Source organism: Tursiops truncatus, chromosome 19, assembly GCF_011762595.2.
Source record: "Tursiops truncatus isolate mTurTru1 chromosome 19, mTurTru1.mat.Y, whole genome shotgun sequence".
NCBI classification, from domain to species: domain Eukaryota; kingdom Metazoa; phylum Chordata; class Mammalia; order Artiodactyla; family Delphinidae; genus Tursiops; species Tursiops truncatus.
The window spans coordinates 6,840,023-6,861,042 of record NC_047052.1 but is presented as its reverse complement, the minus strand read 5'-3'; the positions used below and the strand labels follow the sequence as shown (position 1 = coordinate 6,861,042).

At 54.0% G+C, this 21,020-nt stretch overlaps 1 protein-coding gene across 1 annotated transcript in view; it reads left to right on the top strand.

The window, feature by feature from the left end:
• The window catches only part of CMIP (c-Maf inducing protein), a 237,231-nt gene that overhangs the window by 155,850 nt on the left and 60,361 nt on the right, over positions 1-21,020 (top strand). The window contains exon 3 of the mRNA XM_033846140.2: positions 1,050-1,100. Coding sequence (XP_033702031.1) covers positions 1,050-1,100 — 51 coding nt within the window. The remainder of the gene's footprint in view (positions 1-1,049; positions 1,101-21,020) is intronic.

Here is a 21,020-nt window from a genome sequence, read left to right as displayed (position 1 = left end):
GAACAGACGCTGCATTTTTGCCTTGGGGGTGGCCAGCAGCAAACTTGAAACGCCGTCACACTGTGGTTTCAGCATGAGTCAGACCGCCGGTTCAGGCCCTGCCCCACACCTACTGCCTGTGAGCCCGTGGGAGAGTTTAACCTCCCGAGCCTCGGTTTCCTCATCTGTACCATGGGGATAATGGTGCTGACAGTGCCAGCTTCCCAGCACTGACCGGCGAGGACTGGATGAGCCAGTCCACGCGTGGGGCTTAGTGCTCCGTCTAGGGCCTGTCAGACGTGCCGTAAATCCTGCTTTTGCCATCAGCAAATCTGCTAGAACCGGGGGTGAGAGCAGCGTGAGGCTGAGCGGCCCGAGGTCTCTGAACGGGTGTGGTGTGGATCAGGGAAGGCCTGGCTCCCTGCGCGGTGCTTTGAAATGTAGTTCTGCCCGAGGTCAAGGCTGGGTGCTCTCTACCATGGCTTTGTGCAGTTGGCAGGAGGTGCAGTGGTTAAACCCGCAGGCTTGGAAGCCGTGCTCTGGGTTTAAGTGCGGTCAGTTGACGTGAGAGCTCGGGGTCTCAGTTTTTCCCTTTGTGGAATAGACGCAGTGTTGCCCACCTCATAGGGCTGTCGTGAGGGCTGATGACAGATTACGTGGATAACAAAGGCCCGGTGCCTGGAGCAGGGCTTGGGGAGCACCCAGGCAGCTACATTATCATCCTCATCTCCCTACACGCCTCTTCCCCACGCATCCTGGCCCCTCCTCTGATCCCGGATGAGCTGAGATATGTGTACAGTTGAAGCTCTCCCAGGCACCAGTGTCTACCCAGCAGAATAAGTGCCCGACGGCAGCAATGTCTATTTCAGACAAGTCCCCCAGGTGACCACTTCCGGCCTGGTTTTACACACAAGGGGTTCAGCTTGGTGCATGCCTGGGAAGGCTCTGCAGGGCCACGGGGCAGAGCCTGCAGGACAGAGCCGGCTGGGGCTCTCATGCTGGCCTGTAAAATGCTCTGAAATGCCGCGAGCCAGCGACTTGACCTTGCTGTCCTGTTCTTCTCGTTGCAGGCTGCCAACAGCTACCTGCGAGACCAGTGGTTCCATTCTCTGCAGTGGAAGGTAAGTCCTGACTCGCTTGCTTGTTGGAGGAGCTGGTCTGCCAGCCAGAGACGTGAGGGCAGAGGTCTCCTGCCTTCTGGGAGGCTCAGCCCAGGGGCTTTGCTCCACTGTGTGGAAGCCCCCCACCTCCCTCTTGGATGGTTGATACCTTTCCCCCTTGCGATGGTGACACTGTGCTCGTGCCCGGCTGGCCCTTGACTTTGCCCAGGAGCCTTATCGTGTGGTGCCTGCTTCATCTCAGGACAGGGGCTCATCTGAGGGGCTCGAGGTGATGGGTTGAAAGGAACTTCCGAAGGCGCCAGCAGAGGTAAATTTATCAGAGGCGCAGAAGCCCAACCGTATTTCCAGAGGCTTCACTTCCTTTGGCCCTAATTTCCCAGTTCTAGCTCTGCATAGCATGGTCCCCGGCCTTCTAATACACAGGGTGAATGAGCTCCCGACTGGTCACCTTCAAGACCCAGGGGCCAGATTTATGAGAAGGGTCCTCCCAGCCCCCTGGGGAGTCCGCGTTCTGCTCCGTGGCTCAGGACCTTCGCACCCTGCCCCCCGTCTCTCCTGCCTTCTGACCTTTTAGTTTAGAACAAGGCGTGACAGGCCCACGGGCTCGCAGAGCCAGCAGGGTATGGCTAGGATGACCGGTGCCTGTCCTGAGCTGTCATCTTTACTGTAATCTGGAGCGCGGTGGGGGACGAGCAGCTGGCCCTGGACAGGGTTTGAGACCATGTGCCGTGTTGGGATGACCAAAGGGACACTTAGAATTCTTCTCGTGCCTCTGGAGGGGCTCTCGTCACAGCTGGGCGGAGGACAGAAATACAACCCCGGAAAATTACATTCCTGGTCCCAAAGAGGGCCACTCCCCTCCTTTCCCCGACAGCTGCAGGTCCTCTCCTTTGTGCCAGCGTGGCCATCTCAGAGGCTGAACAGGAGTCTCCAAGTGGGGGCCGCAAAGGGAAAGGACTAGCATTTACTGAGCACCTACTGTGTGCCTGGAGCATGAGGCTGGCCCATCACGCCTATTGCACCCTTGCGGCAGCCTCGTAAGGTGGCTTGTTGTCATTGCTCCCATTTTTTATACAGGGAAGGCGAGGCCAGACCGGAGCCCAACTCCCATAGCTGGTAAGGGCCTGGGGCAGTGTTCAGGCCCAGGTTTTTGCCGTTTCTGGACGCAGGCAGAAGGCCCCGGGTGACAGCTAAGCAGGCAAGTGGCACGTGCCTGCTTGGAGTCTGCAGGTGCTGCAGAGAGCTTGATTTCTGCAGGGACATCGTCCCTAAGGCCTGGCTCTCTGCCGCCAGATGTGTCCCGGGACAGGCAGGACATCCATCAGGACCTGCCAGGGGCCACCGGGGAGGTAAATGCCGGAGCAGTCTAGAGGGAGGGAGGAATAGAGGCACGGGGCAGTGGGGGCCCTGCAGGAAAGGCCGCTTCACTGCCACGGACAGTGGTTACTTAGAGGCTTCCCTCTTCTGTCGTTCATGCGTGTTTTCCTTGGGAGTCCTCAGTAAGTGATTGCTTTGCTTTTTCTTAGGTCAGGGTGGGGCAGGAAGTACTTGGAGACATACCGCCTACTTGACAGTTTGGGGAAAAGCCTCTTGGAAAAGGTGGCCGAGATCAGTGTCAAGGAAGAGGTGGTCTTTAGTGGAAACCACAGAGCTCTGCTTTCCTCCTTGCCCTGGTCCACATTTTCTTCAACCATTTTCGGGAATCTCTGGGAACACCTAAAAGGCAGTGCTTGTGAAATGTGTGAATATTATGCAGCTACAAGGGATGACTAAGATGGTCGGCATAGAAAGCCAGATTTCGGGAGATCAGTGACAGCCAGAAGGATGATTTAAGAGTGACAAGCTTGAAATGTACACATTCAGACGTCAAGGATTGCATGTGGGGTTCAGACAATTGATTGAGCAAGTACAGAACTGGGGATCCCTGGACTTCTAGCAGTTCTCATAAAGACCTGGATATCTGCACTCAATTTTGGTGGTGTTTGGTTTGTGTATGGTTGTTAAATCTAATCAGTTGAATTTTTAAAAAGAAAAGAGGGCTTCCCTGGTGGCTCAGTGGTTGAGAGTCCGCCTGCCGATGCAGGGGACGCGGGTTCGTGCCCCGGTCCGGGAAGATCCCACATGACGCGGAGCGGCTGGGCCCGTGAGCCGTGGCCACTGAGCCTGCGCGTCCGGAGCCTGTGCTCCGCAACGGGAGAGGCCACAACAGTGAGAGGCCCGCGTACCGCAAAAAAAAAAAAGAAAGGAAAGCAAGCATCGCGGAAACTCAGATCAGGATATCAAGGAATCAGCAGATGCTCAGCAGTGAGTGGCCCTTTTGCCAGGTGAAGGAGGGTGACCTTTGTTCTCACTGTTTCGATATCTGCTTGTGTTTTAGGCATGTGTAAGATGCTAGCAGTTTTTCCCTTTGGACACCCCCCCCCATAATTTAGGTATGCTGCCACCAGGTGGCAGTGATATTTCAGTATCACCGACCTGATTTCATTTCTGTGGCTATTTGCCACTCGGTTTTGATGAGATTGGAGGGAGGCGCGCTCTCCTTCCTTGTAAAATGGCAAAGAAACATAAGGTGTTTCTGAGGTACTGCCTGCTGGTGAAATGAGTTGAGACCCAGATTCGAATCCTGGTTCTATAGGTGACTCATCTTGTGGTCCGCATAGATTCTAGCATATGTAACCACATATGATCCATATGTGGTTACTGAGTACCTACAATATACAAGGCACAGCCAGGGGCTTTCCTGTTCCTTGTCATTCAGCAAGTGACAAGGCTCAGAGAGGTCTAGTTACTTGCCCATAGTCACACAGTGGATTTCAGTACAGCTTCGTGGAGCTGCCCTTTCTCCTCCTTTATCCAGCTGTGTGTGATCCTGAGCTTTGGCCTTTTCAGCCCACTCGGGATGTGTCCTGCTTCTCCTCCCTGATACAGCCACTCTCTCCTCTGTATTTACCACCAACCATTTGGGGTTTTTCTTTTTCTTTCCTTTTCTTTTCTCCATCTTTAACTAAAAGGGGGGGGGGAATCAATAGAACATCCAAAATTAAGGACTTTAGAAACCCCACAACCTCAGCTTGAGTTTTAAAAATTTCTAAATGTTGTGTTTATCACTTTTTCTCCTATACCATCGTATACGTCCCTGTTGTAGCCGCAGCGCAGATAGAGAATACTTTTTCTATTTTTAAAGAATGTTAGCTCTTAAATGCTGCGTTCCTGTTGCTTTATCGGGTTTTTATCCAGTTATGCTGACACCTCCAGGGCATCCTCCACAGGTGTGATATTGTCTCCAAGGGCGTCAAAATTGGTATTTTGGGGCTTAAAAAACCTTAAGTTATTCCAGTGGTGTGTGGCCTTCCTAGTTCAACCTACTCAACAAAATCTTACTGTCTAGAATTTAGTTTCAAAGGGATCAGGGCAAGGTGTGGGGAGGGGCTGGGGGCGGGTATCTTAAAAGGCTCCTTAGGGGAATGATAATGGAAAAGAAACTTGAGAAGCACCGCTCTAGAATCTACCTCGGGTTGTGATGTTGAACAAGGCAGAGTCTGAGTAACACACCTGTGTGATGCTCTTGATGCCCGTCTCCATCCTGGGGGTCCCGTTGCTCTCGTGGCCTCAGCTCAGCTCTGTGCGTCCACAGGCCGTCACAGCGCGTCGGGAGCGCCCCCTCCGCGCTGGACTCTGTATTTTAAGCGTCATCTCAGCTCACTGAATGATCTGTTGTTGACGTTTGCATGTGAGGGAATCGGAGTCACTTGTCCAAGGTGCCAGGGCCCCCAGAGGGGGGACAGGGGTTTGACCCACAACATCCTGGCCCCCGGACCCCCTTCCCTACCTCTCCCTCTCTCCGGGCATCTCTGCCCTTCCTCCCGGATTCCCGCCCTTGGGCAGCACTGATCAGGGAGGTGCAGGCAAGGCCTGGGGCCCGGAGGAGAATGACAGGAAGGGGGTGGGACCGCAGCGGAGCACGCTGTCCTCGGGGCTCTCTGGGGAGGCCAGGCCTGTTTGGTTTGGGTGGCTTGGCCCCTGAGGCCAGTTCCTGGGGGGATGGAGGCATAAACAGTTGTACTGAGTTAATGAGGCCTCATTTCTGACTCAGATGCACCTTGGAAGCCACGTCCTGCGGAGACAGGCCTGCCCGTGTGTGTCAGGCTGTGAGGGGACAGGCCTGTGTGGGTGTACGAGGCCAGGAGGGGACAGAGTGTGCTGCAGCCTGTGAGGGTCCAGTGTGTGGTTATAACGCTGTCAGGAAGCTGGCCTGTTTCTAGGTTCAAGCCGAGAGGCCCAGGTGCTCACAGCTGTGAGGACAGGCCCGTCTGGGCGCACAAGGCCCCGAGTACCTGGCTGGGAAGAGACATGTGCATAAGGTGCCCCCGAAAAAGCCAGGTACCAAAAAGCGCCCGCTTTGTGTAGCCGGCGCTTCTGGTGCCTCCAGCTCTGAAAGACGCCTTCTCCCTCCCTGAGAGGGCTTCCTCGGCCCTTGCACAGAAGTCTTGAAAACCAAGATGATTTTCTCCCTGGGGAAGCTGGGTCACCAACGACAGCCCCAGGGGCCGACCGAGCGCCGCGGTGGGGAGCAGGCTGTGTGAGACCAGAAGCCGCCTGTTTTCCTGTCGCAAGGCCGCCAGGCAGAGGAACGCACTTGGCTCTGGGAAAATCCCAGCCCAGGTTCGCATCCTCTCTGGCCTGCTGCCCTGGCCACGCTGCCGCCCTCTCCCCGAGTCCCCAGGCAGGGTTTCCCAAGCCCCTGGGGCGGCCACAGCAACGTGGTCACCCCATCCTCTGTAGAGAGTAGGAGGGTGGAGAAGAACGTGGGCTCTGTGTGTATGTGTGTGTGTGTGTGAGCGCGAGGGGGTGACTGTGTTATGGGTGCATTGGGTGTGGGGTGTGTTTTGGGGGGCCTCAGTTTTCTCCTCTGTGAAATGGGGAAATTGCTAACCAGCACCTCGCCCACTGGGTCAGTGTGAAGAAGGGCTGCCCTCCCAGGGCCGTGGGAGCATCATCCCCTGCGCCCTTATCAGAGCAGCCAGCGGGTGGGAGTGGGCACCCAGCCCCTGCAGTGCCGCCGTGGCATGTCTGTAAGATCCAAGGGGGTGGGCAGTCTGTCCTCGGAGGGCCCCGCCTGGCGCAGGCTGTGGGGCGCTCCTATCGCCAGGCCTGCAGTAGCGGTTCTGCAAGGTCTTTGCTACCCCGCCTCATGGATGAGGGGACGGCCATTGCCAAGGGCGGCCACTCCCAATGGTGTCACAGTCTAGCTTCCACATCAGGCCCTGGGCTGAACCCCAACCAGGGTCCCCGGTGCATAGGTGAGGAACTGGGGGTGTAGGGCGTGCCTGGGAGCCTGGCTTCTCTCTCCCATCGGGTCGCCCTTTTGGGAAGGCTGGACCATCACCCCCAGTCCCATGCAGGGAGAGAGGCACCGCTGGTGCTGAGATTCCTGGGGGAAGCTGGGTCAGAGGGGACAGAAGGCCCTTGAGCTGATGCTCCTCCCCTGAGGGGAAGCTGCGCAGGGGAAGGGTGGGACCCTTCAGTGGGTGCTGTCACCCTCCACTCTGACCTTCCTCCTGGACCCTCCTCCCTCTCCTTCTTGGGCACAGGAGTCCGAGACCTTTACTCCCAGGGGAAGAGCCACTTGTAGTCCCGCAGCCGCGGCCCCTGGACTACCCCACTCTATCCACTGCAGATCCCCCCGAGCATGCTTCCCCTAAAACACGTGCCCGAGCCTAAGTCCAGCCCTGCCTCAGCGCACGGCGGCCAGTGGCCTCAGCACCCCCCACTGGACGCTCCTCCTGTGCTGAGCAGATGCCAGCACCTCGCACACCACCCCGCTGAATCCCCGCAGCCCTGAGGAGGGGACACGTCCTCCTGCTGCCCCATTTCACAGATGCGGAGACAGAGGCCGAGAGGTGAACTGCTTGCTCAAGGGCCCGCACCTATTAAGTGACAGAGCTGGGGTCTGAACACAAGTTTGATTCCAGAACCTGGGATCGTCACCACTGGGAACGTGGCTTCCGCTGCACACGTGTGTGTGCGCACACATACGCAGACACGCATACGCACCGGACGGTTCCTCCCTCACACCTGCGGGCTTGCGCTCCTGACCATCCCCATCGCCTGTCTGTCCTCGTGCCTCGCGTGTCGGGGGCTGTGGTATTTTTGTCTCGTGAAGCGTTTCATGAGAGCTCTACATTTTTCTCTGAGTCTCACAGACGTCCCCGTGAGGATTATGTGAATTAACCTCTGACTTGGCCATCCCCTGCTTCCTGTGGGAAGGGCCAGGTGCCCCGCCCGCCCTGCGTGGCGCACGGCACACGGCAGACCACCTGGGCCTGGGCCCCGGAAGGTCAAGGTCAGGACCAGCCACTTACACATCTGCCCGAACACACCGTGTCGCCCGTGTCCCCAGATTCGAGCATCGAGGCTGTGTTACCTGACCTAGCCTTGCTCCTGGCCCCCCTTGGCTCTGGGCCACACGCTCCCATGTGGCTCCTGCTGGGCTCACAGTGTCTAGAGGGAAGGTAGTGACCCCTGTTTCGCCTCCTGCCATTTCCACACAGCCCATCCCTCCTGCCCCGCTCCCCTCTTTCTCTGCCCTTTTACCATGATCATGAAAACGCCTTTACAACCACATTCGAGGGCAGAGACCGCTCTGCTCTGGCCAGTCCCCACCTGAGGGTGGATTTTACTCCTGCAAATGCCCTTCCAGCTTTCGTCCACCTTTGCATGGACCTTTTGGCAGCTGTGGCCAGGTGTGCAGACAGTCCTGCCAGCATTAACGCTGCAGCTTAAACGTTTCAGCATATGTCCATCACGTTTGTAGAGAGGTCGTGACATAATTGACCAAAGGTAAATTTTAAAAAAAGAAAAAAAAGAAAAAAAAAATATATATACATATATATGCATATATATGTATATACACACAGATGGATTATGTCTTCTGCAAAATAAATCAAAGTAATATTAATAAAAAATAATTGACCGAAGGACCTGCTTTTGGGCATGTGCACTGTTCCCGTTTTTCTCAGTTATAGATAATGCAGTCACGACTGTCACCTATAGCCAAGCTTTTGCTTCTTTTGAACTACTTTTCAGGGCAGGTTTCCACAACAGTGGTTACCAGGCAGAGAGCAGGGGTAATTTTGTGTGTGTGACTCTGTCCACATACTGCCAATTTGCTCCCCAAAGAAAAATTTCTGTAATGCCTAAGGGGAGAGCTCTGGGCCACACTGCGTGAGTTCAAATCCTGGCTCTACTGCCCACGGGCTCTGTGACCCTGGACTAGCTGCTTTCCTCTGTGGGCCTCTTTTTCCTCCTGAATAAAGTGGGGGTCATGATAGGACCAAGCTTATTATGTTCCTGTGAGAGTTAAATGGGTTAGTCGCAGTAAAGAGCTTAGAACGGCACCTGCCATGTGAACAAGTATTGGATCAACGTTAATTCTTCTTCTTTAGTGACCAAGGCCTCTTTCCCTTTGTGTAGAAAGGCTCCAAAGGACAGGGCTCTAGAAGGAAGGGGGCACATGTATAGCATGCGTGCCACCAACCTCCGGTGAGCCCCATGACATGCATCACTAATCAGTCACTGAACTCTTCTCCACATAGTACCTGCTGGTCAACCTGAGTTGACAGAGGGAGCGAACACCCACCACACCCGCTTTAGTGACCTCCTGGACCTGTGGAATTTGAGTATTACTGGGAATCCACGTCCAGTCCTGTCAGTTCTGGCCTGTGTCTCCTTGGGGCTTTTTCACGGGAGCCTTTGCTGAGCTTCCTCTTCTCCGCTGCCTGGGAAGGTCATGAGTGTCAGCCGTCCCGCCTCTGAGCAGGAAGGTAAATCAGGGAAGCAGGGCAAGGAGGGCAGGAGTTGCCCTCGGTCCTTTTACAGGCCCGGCCACAGGTCTGCTTCCTCCAGGTCGAAAAGGCGGGAATTCCATCCAGATTGATTTCTGGCACGTGGTCAAAGAGGGCTTTGTGACTTCCTATGAGGGGTCAGAGGGATTCCACAGAGAACTGTGAAATGAGGGGCTCTCCCCACAAGGCAGGGGGCCTATCACAGTCCAGGACTTCTGGGGGGGCCCTCAGCGGGAGGTGCAGCTGGTGGCAGAGCCAAGCCCCCGAGAGCGGAGGCCCTCACAGAGGTGAGTCCAGCCAGGCCACTTCTGCACCTGTGGTCAACGGAACTCGAGGGAGGCCATGGGGCCCAGGCTGCCAGTCGCCCGGGGAGGGCCCCAGTCCAGCCTCCAGCGACTCCCAGCCACAGCTCACGGCCCTCGGTGGGTCATCGGGGACCCTGTAACTAATAACAAGGGAAGCGTCAGGGTTTGAAACTAACAAGTGGCAGAGGGCAGGACGGCCTGGGGAGGAGAGCTCACGCTCTCCTGGGTTTTCTTTACAGTAAACGGAGAGAACACTTACTAGGTACCTACTAGCTTCAGGAGCTGTGCTGGGGGCTCTGATGTGTGCTCTCTTGCAGTCTTCTCAAAGTCAGGCCCATCTTGAAGGAGGAGCTGAGAGGGCAAAGGGGCTTGTCCATAGCTAGAACCAGGCAGAGCTGGGATTTGAACCCGGGGTGGTGGGTCTCCGAGCCCAACCCCCTTATCCTGGTGGGAGGAGACGCCATCTCAGGCCTAGAGAGGTTGCGGGTGTGGGCAGCGTAGCCCTGTGTCTGAGCCCACAGAGGCCAGGAAGCCCCAGATGGGCGTTAAGCCCTTGCAGTAGTCTCCACTTTCCCCAACCAGAGCTCTCTTTGGAATAGACATGGGGCGCTTTGGTCTGTTTCGTTGTTGTTGTTTTGATAAATTTATTTATTTATTTTTGGCTGCGTTGGGTCTTCGTTGCTGCACACGGGCTTTCTCTAGTTGCAGCGAGCGGGGGCTTCTCTTTGTTGCGGTACGCAGGCTCTGGGCGCGTGGGCTTTGGTAGTTGTGGCACGTGGGCTCAGTAGTTGTGGCTCGCGGGCTCTGGAGCAGAGGCTCAGTAGTTGTGGCGCATGGGCTTAGCTGCTCTGCGGCATGTGGGATCTTCCCGGACTAGGGCTCGAACCCGTGTCCCCCGCACTGGCAGGCGGATTCTTAACCACTGCGCCACCAGGGAAGTCCTCTGGTCTGGTTTTTAAATAAACTTTTCAAGGGATAACATACATGTAGAAAAGTGCATAGATCAAAAGAGTGCTGCTGGATGAATTCTCACAAATTCTCGCAGAATCAACCTGTGTAACCACGCAGATCAAGACACAGAGCATGACCACCTCCTTGGTGCCCCCCGCCCCCGCCCCAGGCCCTCCAGTCCCTGCCAACGCCCCCCCACCCCCACCCCAGCACAGGAAATCACTCTCCTGCCTTCCAGCAGCATGGATTACTCTCGCACGAACCTGAACTTCATGTAAATGGAATCATACAGGCTGAACTCTTCTGTGCCTGGCTCCTTCGGCTCAAAATTATGTTTATAAGATTTACCTATGCAATATATAATATCCTGTGTAGCGGTAATTTATTCATTTGCTTTGCTCCATAGCATTCTGCTAAATGAATATAGACTATTAATTTGTTCATTCTGTTAATGGACAGATACTTCCAGGTGGGGGCTACTATGAATAGAACCATTATAAACATGTCTCCTGGTGAACGTATGTTTACAGCCTTTGGAGCACGGGCCGTAGGGCAAGCAGAGGGTCCCCTCTGGTGGATGCTGCCCAACAGTTTTCCAAAGTGGTCCAAACCAATGTATACACCTACCAGGGGTATGTAAGAGTACTAAGGTGAGACATTTAAAATTGCATGTATTAAGATTTTCTTTTAATAGTGAAAAGGACAAAGAAAACTAAAAAAACTTACCACTGTCCATAAACCTTTGTTAACACTTTTTAAGTTTAAAAATAAATGGAGCTAGAATGGAGACATAACAAAATGCACCCATTTATCTTTTGGGTCTGCTGAGTTTTGACTGTCGTAGTCACCTGAATCACCACCATCCAGGTTCCCGTCACCCGGGACAGTTCCCTCCTGCCGCCTTTTCCAGCCAATCCCTCACTCCCCAGATATCCGCTGTTAGCATCTAAGACCAGTGAGTTATGCATGTACTCGGTAATTCTAAAAACTCTAGAAGGGTGTAACATGCATAGTCTCTCCTCCCTCCACTCCATTTTCCCAAAGGCAGTCCTGTTAGTCTCATGGGGCCCTTCAGAAGGTTTTATGAAAATTCCTTTTAAAACACCACACAGGTTTTATTATCCACACTGGGTGTTCCTTGGTCCTTTACCCTTTAATTACGTATCGTGCTTGAGCTCATACACGAGCTCATACAGCACGTTCAGATCTACTTCATTTCTTTTTACGGTTTTGTAGTATTTCATTCAGACAAGCGTCAAGCCAGGTGGGACTTTAGATCTTTCGGTTTTTACTGTTGAGAAGCTGAGTTTCTGCGGGAAAGGACAGGCATTGCTGAGTGCCCGCCGTCCACCAGCCAGAGGCAGTGAGAGGCACCTTGTACCTAATCCTCACCCCTTTGGATCCCTCTAACCATCCCACTCAAAAGGTCAAGAACATGGAGCGCAGGGGCCCCAGGTGGGATGACCTGTCCGGGCCGCAGGGCAGGAAGCAGGGGAGCTGGGTTTGCACCACGTCCCTGGGACCCCAGGCCTTTCCCTGCCCCCTGCTGCCCCAGCACCGGGCTTGGAGACATTAGACACCCCAGTGCCCCCTGCATGACGGCCTTCCCTGGGCCTCAGGAGGGACGGGTGGCAGCCGACGCTCCAAACAGTCAGGAAAGAAGGGCATTTGTGGGTTGTTTTTTCTTTCCCAGACGAGGAGGGGGCCCAGGGCTTCAACGTGTCATCCCACGCACACTTTGACGGGGCTGATGAGTCACCGCACCACACAAGGAAGTTTTCCACGTAAACGTTTTGCGGGTGAACTTGTTTCCAGCCCTTTAAGGCAAAATTTTTTTGTGCCTTTCTCTTTCTTCAAGTAAGTCTTTAAAACATAAATGGGGGCTTCCCTGGTGGCGCAGTGGTTGAGAGTCCGCCTGCTGATGCAGGGGACACGGGTTCGTGCCCTGGTCCGGGAAGATCCCACGTGCCATGGAGCGGCTGGGCCCCTGAGCCATGGCCACTGAGCCTGCGCGTCCGGAGCCTGTGCTCTGCAACGGGAGAGGCCACAGCAGTGAGAGGCCCGCGTACCGCAAAAACAAACAAACAAACAAAAAACATAAATGAGAGACAATCTCTTGACCAGGAAGACCTTCTGTTCTACAGGAGTCTGCAGGTCCCTTCCGCAGCTGGGTGGTGGGCAGCAAGCCCCCCGAGCCGGGGATGCTGGGCAGCTCTCGGGGGCCCATGCGGGGGGCGGGGCCGGCCTCGGAGGGGAGGGTGGCCTGCCGTTCTGGGTTTGCCTCCAAGGCTCCTGCCCGCCTGTTGGCTCAGAGAGAAGGCCAAACAGAGCCTCTGAAAAGAGCAGTGCCTGTCCCCACAGAGGGATTAGGTCCTCACCTCTCCCGGCCATCAGAAAATACCCAGTGGGCAGCCAACTCTCTGGATGGAAAGGGGTTTGGGAGAGAGGCTAATTGATCGGGAGACAAGGGCGGAAGTCCCATGGCCCTTGTCCCTCTGAGACCCCAAGGATGGTTTTGCAGAAGGCTCTGAAATGGACAGAGCGCCCGCCCCTGTCCAGGGTGCTAAAGCCGCCCGGACGGAGCCTGCTGACCTTGGCGGCAGGAGGCCCCGGTGGTCTGTGTCCGGGTGGGAGCTGGAGAAACAGTGGGGACCAAGCAGATGCGTGGATAAGACCCTTTGGCAGAGTGGGCCGAATCTGCCCTCTGGGCTGGAACAGACGTCCGAGAGTGCGTGGACCCTGAAAAGCGCCCCCAGGAGACCAAGGGCCAGCTGAGCAATGGCCGAAGGTGGCAGGCTGGAGCAGACCATTGGCATCTGTTGGCTCTCGAAGCCTTTGTCAGCACCTGCGTTGAACTTTCCATCAGGGATGGTCTTTATTTCCTCAGAGGCCTCTCCGTCACGATGGACCCCGGGGGTTCCAAACTGTAGCTCAGTGGTTCTCAAAGTGGGGTTCCCAGACCAGCAGCCTCAACGTAGCCTGGAAACTTACTAGGAATGCAGATCTTCTGTCTTATAAACTGGAAAGTGGGGGAGGAGAGTGTAGCAAGGTGTGTTTTCCATGCCCTCCAAGTGATTCTGATACACAGCACAGTCGGAGAGCCACTGCAGTAGCTTAAAGAAAGGGGAAAGATGGGACTTCCCTGGTGGTCCAGTGGTAAAGAATCCGCCTTCCAATGAGGGGGGACGTGGGTTCGATCCCTGGTCGGGAAACTAAGATCCCACATACTGCGGGGCAACTAAGCCCACACTCCTCAACTAGAGAGCCTGCGTGCCCTGGAGCCCGTGCGCCACAACTAGAGAGAGAAAACCCGCACGGCACAGCTAGGGAGAAGCTCGTGCACCACAATGAAGAGCCCGCGCACCGCAGCGAAAGACCCCGCGTGCCGCAACTAAGACCCAACGTGGCCAAAAAAGAAATAAACAAATAAATAAAATTTTTAAAAAAGAATAAAGGGGAAAGAGCAGCAGACGTTTATTGAGTGCCGACTGTTTTCCAGCCACTTCATCTGCTGCCCTATTTTAGTCTATACAGAGTCCCTGGGAGGTAGGATTGCGTCCCCATCTTGCAGACCCGAAAACTGACTCTCAGAGTAAATAACTTTCCCCTGTATCTGAGCCAGAATTCAGACCCAGGCCTGAGCCTCCTCTGTGTCCCTTAGGCCCCGTTGCTGGGTCCCTCTCGGCTTGCGATCAAGCAGGAAGGGCTCTTGCATTGCTCTGCCGGCCTCTCCTCCACTTGTTTGGGCAACTCGGACTTGACCGCCGTGAATGCCTCCCAGGTCCCACCCCTGGACTCTGTCTTGACCATGCCCTGGACCTGTCTGAGGGGCCTTCCTCAGCAAGAAAGGAACAGACCCTGGTGCATCCTGCCTCCGCACAAGACCCCCGCTCGTGAAGGCAGGAGTCTTCCCCACGCTGATTCAAGCACACCCTCATTGCCTGCCTGGGCACACCCCTTGACGATCCGCTGCGGAGGAATTAATTAGGGAACTGGACCCTTTTCCAGGGTGCTCGTAAATTAAGGCGGCTTGTGGCAGGAGCCACGGCTCCAGCCCAGAGGCGGCAGCCCGACAAGGACTAGAGGCTTCCCACACAAAGGGATGAACGGATCGGATGCCTCTGAAGTGCTGCGAGCAGTAGATAAAGTTGTTAGTCAAATAAACAGCGGAGGCCCCTGTTGAGATGCTACCGTCTGAAGCCAAGCCGGAGAACTCCTTATTTGGGGTAGAGGTTTCCCTTTATCGGACCCAAGGGCAACAGCCCTGTGCTGTCCTCTGCCCTTAAGCGCAGCCAAACCCGCTGGGGCCGGCCTCCTCCACAGGGCAGAGGAAAAGCAGCCTCTGGTACCTTATTTGCATTTTTTAATTTATTTGGTGAGTTGCTAGCCATTGGGGGTGTTTCCTCAGAAAACAGCCTTTCCTGCTATTGATTAGCAGGTGGCCCCCACTGTGCCCTTCAGGATGTGGTTCAGCTCTGCACGGGGTTCCCAGCACCACTAACGTCATTGGCAACATCATTACAGGAAAATAATAGGATCTCCTTAAACATTCCGTTAAAGGTGGGGTCTCACCCACACCTTGGGTCGAGTTTACAATTAAGGAGAATCAGGACACGTCTCGGGGTATGTGAGAGGCTGGCAGGGGGGGGTGGCTTTGATCTCGGGAACCGTGGAAGTACGCGTTGGACCAAGGGGGCCGCCTCAGGGCAGGCAGTGGCCCCTGGAGAAGAGCTCTTTGATGCAGAGTGTCTGGTCAGGGACCCGGCTGTCTGGTCAGGGATGCGCCCGGTCACTGATGTATGGCGGTCACGGCGCCCGATGGCTGCTGCCAGGAAGACCTCCCAGAGGATCTGCACAGAAGGCTGAGGTCAGGCGAGAGGACTCCTGTTGGCTTGATTTTTCATTTTCTAGACGTATATGCTACCTTTGCCCGGTGATATTTCAGGTGGCTTATAAAAACACACAGCATGGGGCTTCCCTGGTGGCACAGTGGTTGAGAGTCCGCCTGCTGATGCAGGGGACACGGGTTCGTGCCCCGGTCCAGGAAGATCCCACATGCCGCGGAGCGGCTGGACCTGTGAGCCATGGCCGCTGAGCCTGCGCGTCCAGAGGCTGTGCTCCGCAGCGGGAGAGGCCACAACAGTGAGGGGCTCCCGTAACGCAAAAAAAAAAAAAAAAAAAAAAAAAAACACAGCATGGGAACATCTATACTGATTGACATGGGGCCACTTCCAGGTGTTAAGAGAGAAAAAGCAAGATGCAGAGATCCACGTATAATGTGATGCCCTTTTCGTAAAACAAAACAACAAAAGCTGAGGACCAAAGAAAATCTCTCTCTATATTTGCATTTGATTTATGTATGGCCGTGGAGGAATATGTGAATTGATATGTACGGGGGTGGACAGACTATCAGGCTCACTGCCTGGTTTTGTAAATAAGAGGTTTGGGGGGACCCAGCCCCACCCATTTGTGCTACAGCAGCAGAGTGTGGCCAGAAAAGCCTGTAACATTTATTACCTGACCCTTTTACAGAAAATGTTTGCCAACCATATGGTTTGTTTTTAGCATGGATTCTGGGGTGGGGGAGATGCCGGGGAGGCAGAGGTGAGGTTAAAAAACAAGCCAACAGGGACTGCCCTGGTGGCGCAGTGGTTAAGAATCCACCTGCCAATGCAGGGGACACGGGTTCGAGCCCTGGTCCGGGAATATCCCACATGCCGCGGAGCAACTAAGCCCGCGCACCACAGCTACTGAGCCTGCGCTCTAGATTCCGCGAGCCACAACTACTGAGCCCACGTGCCACAACTACGGGAGCCCACGCGCCCAGAACCTGTGCTCTGTAACAGGAGAAGCCACTGCAATGAGAAGCCCGCGCACCGCAACGAACAGTAGCCCCCGCTCGCCGCAACTAGAGAAAGCCCGCACGCAGCAACAAAGACCCAACGCAGCCAAAAATAAATTAAAAACAAAAAAGCCAACACGTGCGATATGGGCCAAATTTATGTACACTTTTATGGCAGGGGTATGCACGTGCACAGGAAGAGAATCTGTGGAGCGATGGTCACCCGCATACAGATGTGCAGGCGGTGAGCCCACACCTTGAGCTGTTGCGCACTTTATTACTCCCTTCCTGGACACCATTCTGTACTATTCTGGTTTTCCAGTGAACACGTATCATTTCAAAAATGAAGTAATCCTGGGAATTTTATTTCTTTTAAATTAAATGTATAATACACGGCTATGGCTTCCTGCAACAGTTTGAAACATTTCAGGTAAAGTTGAAGCTCTCTTTGGTCCTCCCCTCCCCACCCATATATGTGCAGCGTAGGCATGTAAATATATACATACACGTGTGTGTGTTTGCTTCTACACTTAACACGGTTCGTGGGGGTGGAATCCGTGGCAGGTCTGTTGGCTTGCCTTTGTTCCTTTTAACTGCTGTCTGGTGTGATGCTGCATGTGGCTGTAGTTTGTTCAGGCATTTCCCTATCGATGGGCACTTAGGGGTTTCTAGTCACCTTTATTTTTTCTCAGCAGTTAACTGTCTTTAATCGATGTCCTACTGACTGAGTAGCTACCATTTATTGAGCATCTATAAGATTCAGCATGAAATATCACATTTAATCTTGTCAACAGCCGCAAGAGGCAGGCGCGACTATCATCCCCATTTTACAGATGAGGAAACTAAGGTTCAGACAGGTGATATGATTTGCCTGAGGCTGCACAGCTTATTAGCAGCAGAGGTCCGCATGCAGAGGTGCGCCACTCTGCACACACCTGAGGGCCACAGCAGGGTCGTGACTGAGCCTCTGAGCACCCCAGGAGTTGACGAGGGTGGAGGCATGTGAGCAAAGGCAGTGAGGGTGTAGCGCCAGGTGTGCTGAGCACGACTGGGGAGCCCCCAGCCTCCCTAGAGGGCTGTGACCAGGCCGGAAGGTGCGTGCAGCCCCGCCCTGGGCACTGCCCATTCCCCAGCCCCTGGGGTTAGGCCATGTGGAGACAGGAGAGCATTTCCAGAAGCTGAGAGCAGGTCCAGGGCTGTACCTATGTATTGCAGCTCACGGTCTCTTCATTGACCATGACTCAGGACAATGAGGTGACCCTGAGGAGGGGTCCTGGTTCAGACAGCCGCTTTGACCCGGAGCAGGTTACTGTTGGGGTCTCGCGTCTGTACGGCGTGCAGGGGTCGCATCTGCCACCTTAGACTGGACACCGGGGCTGACCTCTAGCTGCAGGCTCAAGTCACCTGGAGATTTAAGCGTTCAGTTCTGCGGCGTTCAGTGCACTCACACTGTACAGCCACCTCCACCAGCCTTCTCTGGAACGTTTTCATCTTGCACAACTGAAACTCCGTCCCTGTTAAACACGGACTCCCCCTCCCCACTCCCCCAGCTCCTGGCAACCCGCGTTCTACGTTCCGTCTACTTTCTGTCTCTATGAATCGGATGACTCTAGGTATTGCCTCCTGTGAACGGAACCTACAGTGTCTGTCTTTTTGTGACTGGCCTTTATTTCACTTGCATGATGTGCTCAAGGTTCACCCACGTTGTGGCAGGTGTCAGAATCCCCTTCCTTTTCATGGCTGAATAATCCTTTGTATCCATAGCCCACATTTGTTTATCCGTTCACCTGTCGGTGGACACTTGAGTTGCCTCCACCTTTTGGCAATTGTGAATAATGTTGTTGTGCCCATTGGTGTTCAGATGTACTTTAAAATATACCAGTGGCCAAAGAGCCAGATGCCTCGGCTCCGCCCTGCCCACAGCAGCCGCCGAGTGGGATTGGCCTGGGGTTGGACTCTGTTATTGGAATGTTGTTAAGCCTCCCAAATAGTTCTTATGCGTAGCCAGGATTGAGAACCCTGGGACAGTTGTTCTGGGATGAGTTTAGTGCAGTGCCCGGCTGTAGGAAACCCTGGGCTGTCAGCTGGCGTAATGGGGGTTGCCAACCATGGGCAGATGTGTAAACCTCATGAAAGGAAAGAGAGGGCTTCCCTGGTGGCGCAGTGGTTGAGAGTCCACCTGCCGATTCAGGGGACGCGGGTTCGTGCCCCGGTCCGGGAAGATCCCACATGCCGCAGAGGGGCTTGGCCCGTGAGCCATGGCCGCTGAGCCTGCGCGTCTGGAGCCTGTGCTCCGCAACGGGAGAGGCCACAGCAGTGAGAGGCCCGCGTACCGCAAAAAAAAAAAAAAAAGAAAGAGAAATGCTGGAGAGGGTGTGGAGAAAAGGGAACCTTCCTACACTCTTGGTGGAAACGTAAATTGGTACAGCCAGTATGGAGAACAGTAGGAGGGTTCCTCAAAAAACTAAAAATAGAACCAACAATGATCCAGCGATCCCACTCCAGGGCATATATCCAGAAAAGACGAAAACTCTAATTAGAAAAAATACATGCGCCCCAATGTTCACAGCAGCACTGTTTCCAATAGCCGAGACAAGGAAGCAACCTCAACGTCCATTGACAGAGGAATGGATAAAGAAGGTGTGATACATATATACAATGGAATATCACTCAGCCATAAAAACAAATGAAATAATGTCACTTGCAGCAACATAGATGGACCTAGAGATCATCATAGTAAGTGAAGTAAGTCAGACAAGGAAAGACAGATATCATACGATATTACTTATATGTGGAATCTTAAAAAAAAAGATACAAATAAACTTATTTACAAAACAAACAGACTCACAGACATGGTTACCACAGGGAAAGGGGTGGGGAGGATAAATTGGGAATTTGGGATTAACATATACACACTACTATATAAAAAATAAATAAACAAGGACCTACTGTATAGCACAGGGAACTATATTCAATATCTTGTAATAACCTATAATGGAAAAGAATCTGGAAATATATATATATATTATATATATATAACTGAATCACTTTGCTATACACTTGAAACATTCTAAATCAACTATACTTCAATTAAAAAAAAAAATAAAAGGAAAGCGGGCTGTGTTTACTCTGAGCCAGAGCCCACCTCATGACTCTTTGCCGAGGACCCTAAGCCAGCCCTGTGCTGACGTCCTCCCGAATCCTCCTTGGAATTCCCTCTGCAGCTTCTCTGGGTGTCCAGGCGGCTCCTCATGGCATTAGTGATGGTGCAGGCGCCCAGGTGTGCAGGCAGCACAGGACCAGGGGCTTCTGCGCTCGGGTGATGGGCTGGAGGCAGGCGTCAAGCGTGGACGCCAGCTTTTCCAACCCTGAGGGAACAAGAGGAGACAGGAGGTCAGGTCTTCCCCAGCAAGAGAAAACCTAACCAATTCCAAGCCGAGGGTAAGCTGGGAGAAGCCGCTGAGAGCAGGGGCCCCGGCTGCCACCTCCATAAAATAAAAGGATGGGAAGAGTCAGCTCGAAGGGCTGAAGCAGACCAGCAGGGTGACCAGGAGCCAGGCTCCCTGGGGTCTGCCTTGCTTTGCTGCTCACCAGCTGTGTGGGTTTCCCATAACAAAGTACCACAAACTGGGTGGCTGAAAACAACAGAAATGTAACCGCTCACAGTTCTGGGGCCAGAGGTCCAAAATCAAGGTGTTGGCAGGGCCATGCTCCCTCCAGAGACTCTAAGGGAGGTTCCCTCCCGGCCTCTTGCAGCTTCTGGTGGTTGCTACACTCCTTGGCGTCCCTTGGCTGGTAGAGGCGTTGCTTCTGTCTCTGCCTCCACCTTCACCTAGCTTCTCTCCCTGTGTATGTGTGTGTCTTCCCCTGGCCTTTTTATAAGGACCCACCCTAATCCAGCATGACCTCACCTTCACTTGATGGCCTCTGTAAAGACCTATTTCCAAATAAGGTCACATCCACAGATACCAGCGGTTATAGGACTTGGACATACCATTTTGGGGAACATAGCTCACAACACCAGCTGTGTGACCGCAGGCAAGGTATCACTCCCTCACTGCCCCCTTCTCTGTATCATGGGTGCAGAGCAAGCATGCCTCCTAGGGAGGAACAGACGAGGCACCTGGGGTTGGGTTCAAGAGCATCTCTCTTATCTGGAAACTGCTGGAAAGTGCAGACTCCCAGGCCCCATCCAGCTCTACCGAGTTAGAATCTGCCTTTTAACAAGCTCCCCCTGCAGGTAGTTCATGCGTTTGCCGTGGGCTGGGAGGGTTAAAGGATTCGGTGTAGTAGCTGACAACAGTGGAAGCCCTTCCTACATGTTGGCCGTTATTTCTTTCTTTCTTTTAAAGAACAGGTGTCATTTTTTAAAATTTATTTATTTTTGGCTGTGTTGGGTCTTTGTTGCTGCACGCGGGCTTTCTCTAGTTGTGGCGAACGGGGGCTGCTCTTTGTTGCAGGGCTTCTCTTTGGTGCGCGGGCTTCTCACTGCGGTGGCTTCTCTTGTGGAGCACGGGCTCTAGGCGCGCAGGCTCAGTAGTTGTGGCTCGCGGGCTCAGTAGCTGTGGCTCGCGGGCTCTAGAGCGCAGGCTCAGGAGTTGTGGTGCACAGGCTTAGTTGCTCCACGGCATGTGGGATCCTCCCAGACCAGGGCTCGAACCCGTGTCGCCTGCATTGGCAGGCGGATTCTTAACCACTGTGCCACCAGGGAAGCCCAACCATTATTTCTGATTCTTATTCTCCTCCCTTTGACAAATACTGAGAGCACCTTCCATGTGCCCTCAGCGGTTCCAGCCACCACACAGAACCGTAAAGAAACAGACAAGGCATTATCCCTGTCCCCAAGGAGCCAGAGCTCAGTGAGGAAAACAGCCAGCTAAAATTTTCTCAGTGCAGTCAGTCAGATCCGTGGGATGATTGGATTTTGCCAAGGTTGCAGCAGGCCCCAAGAGCCAGGTAGGATGTGGTACCCAGCTGC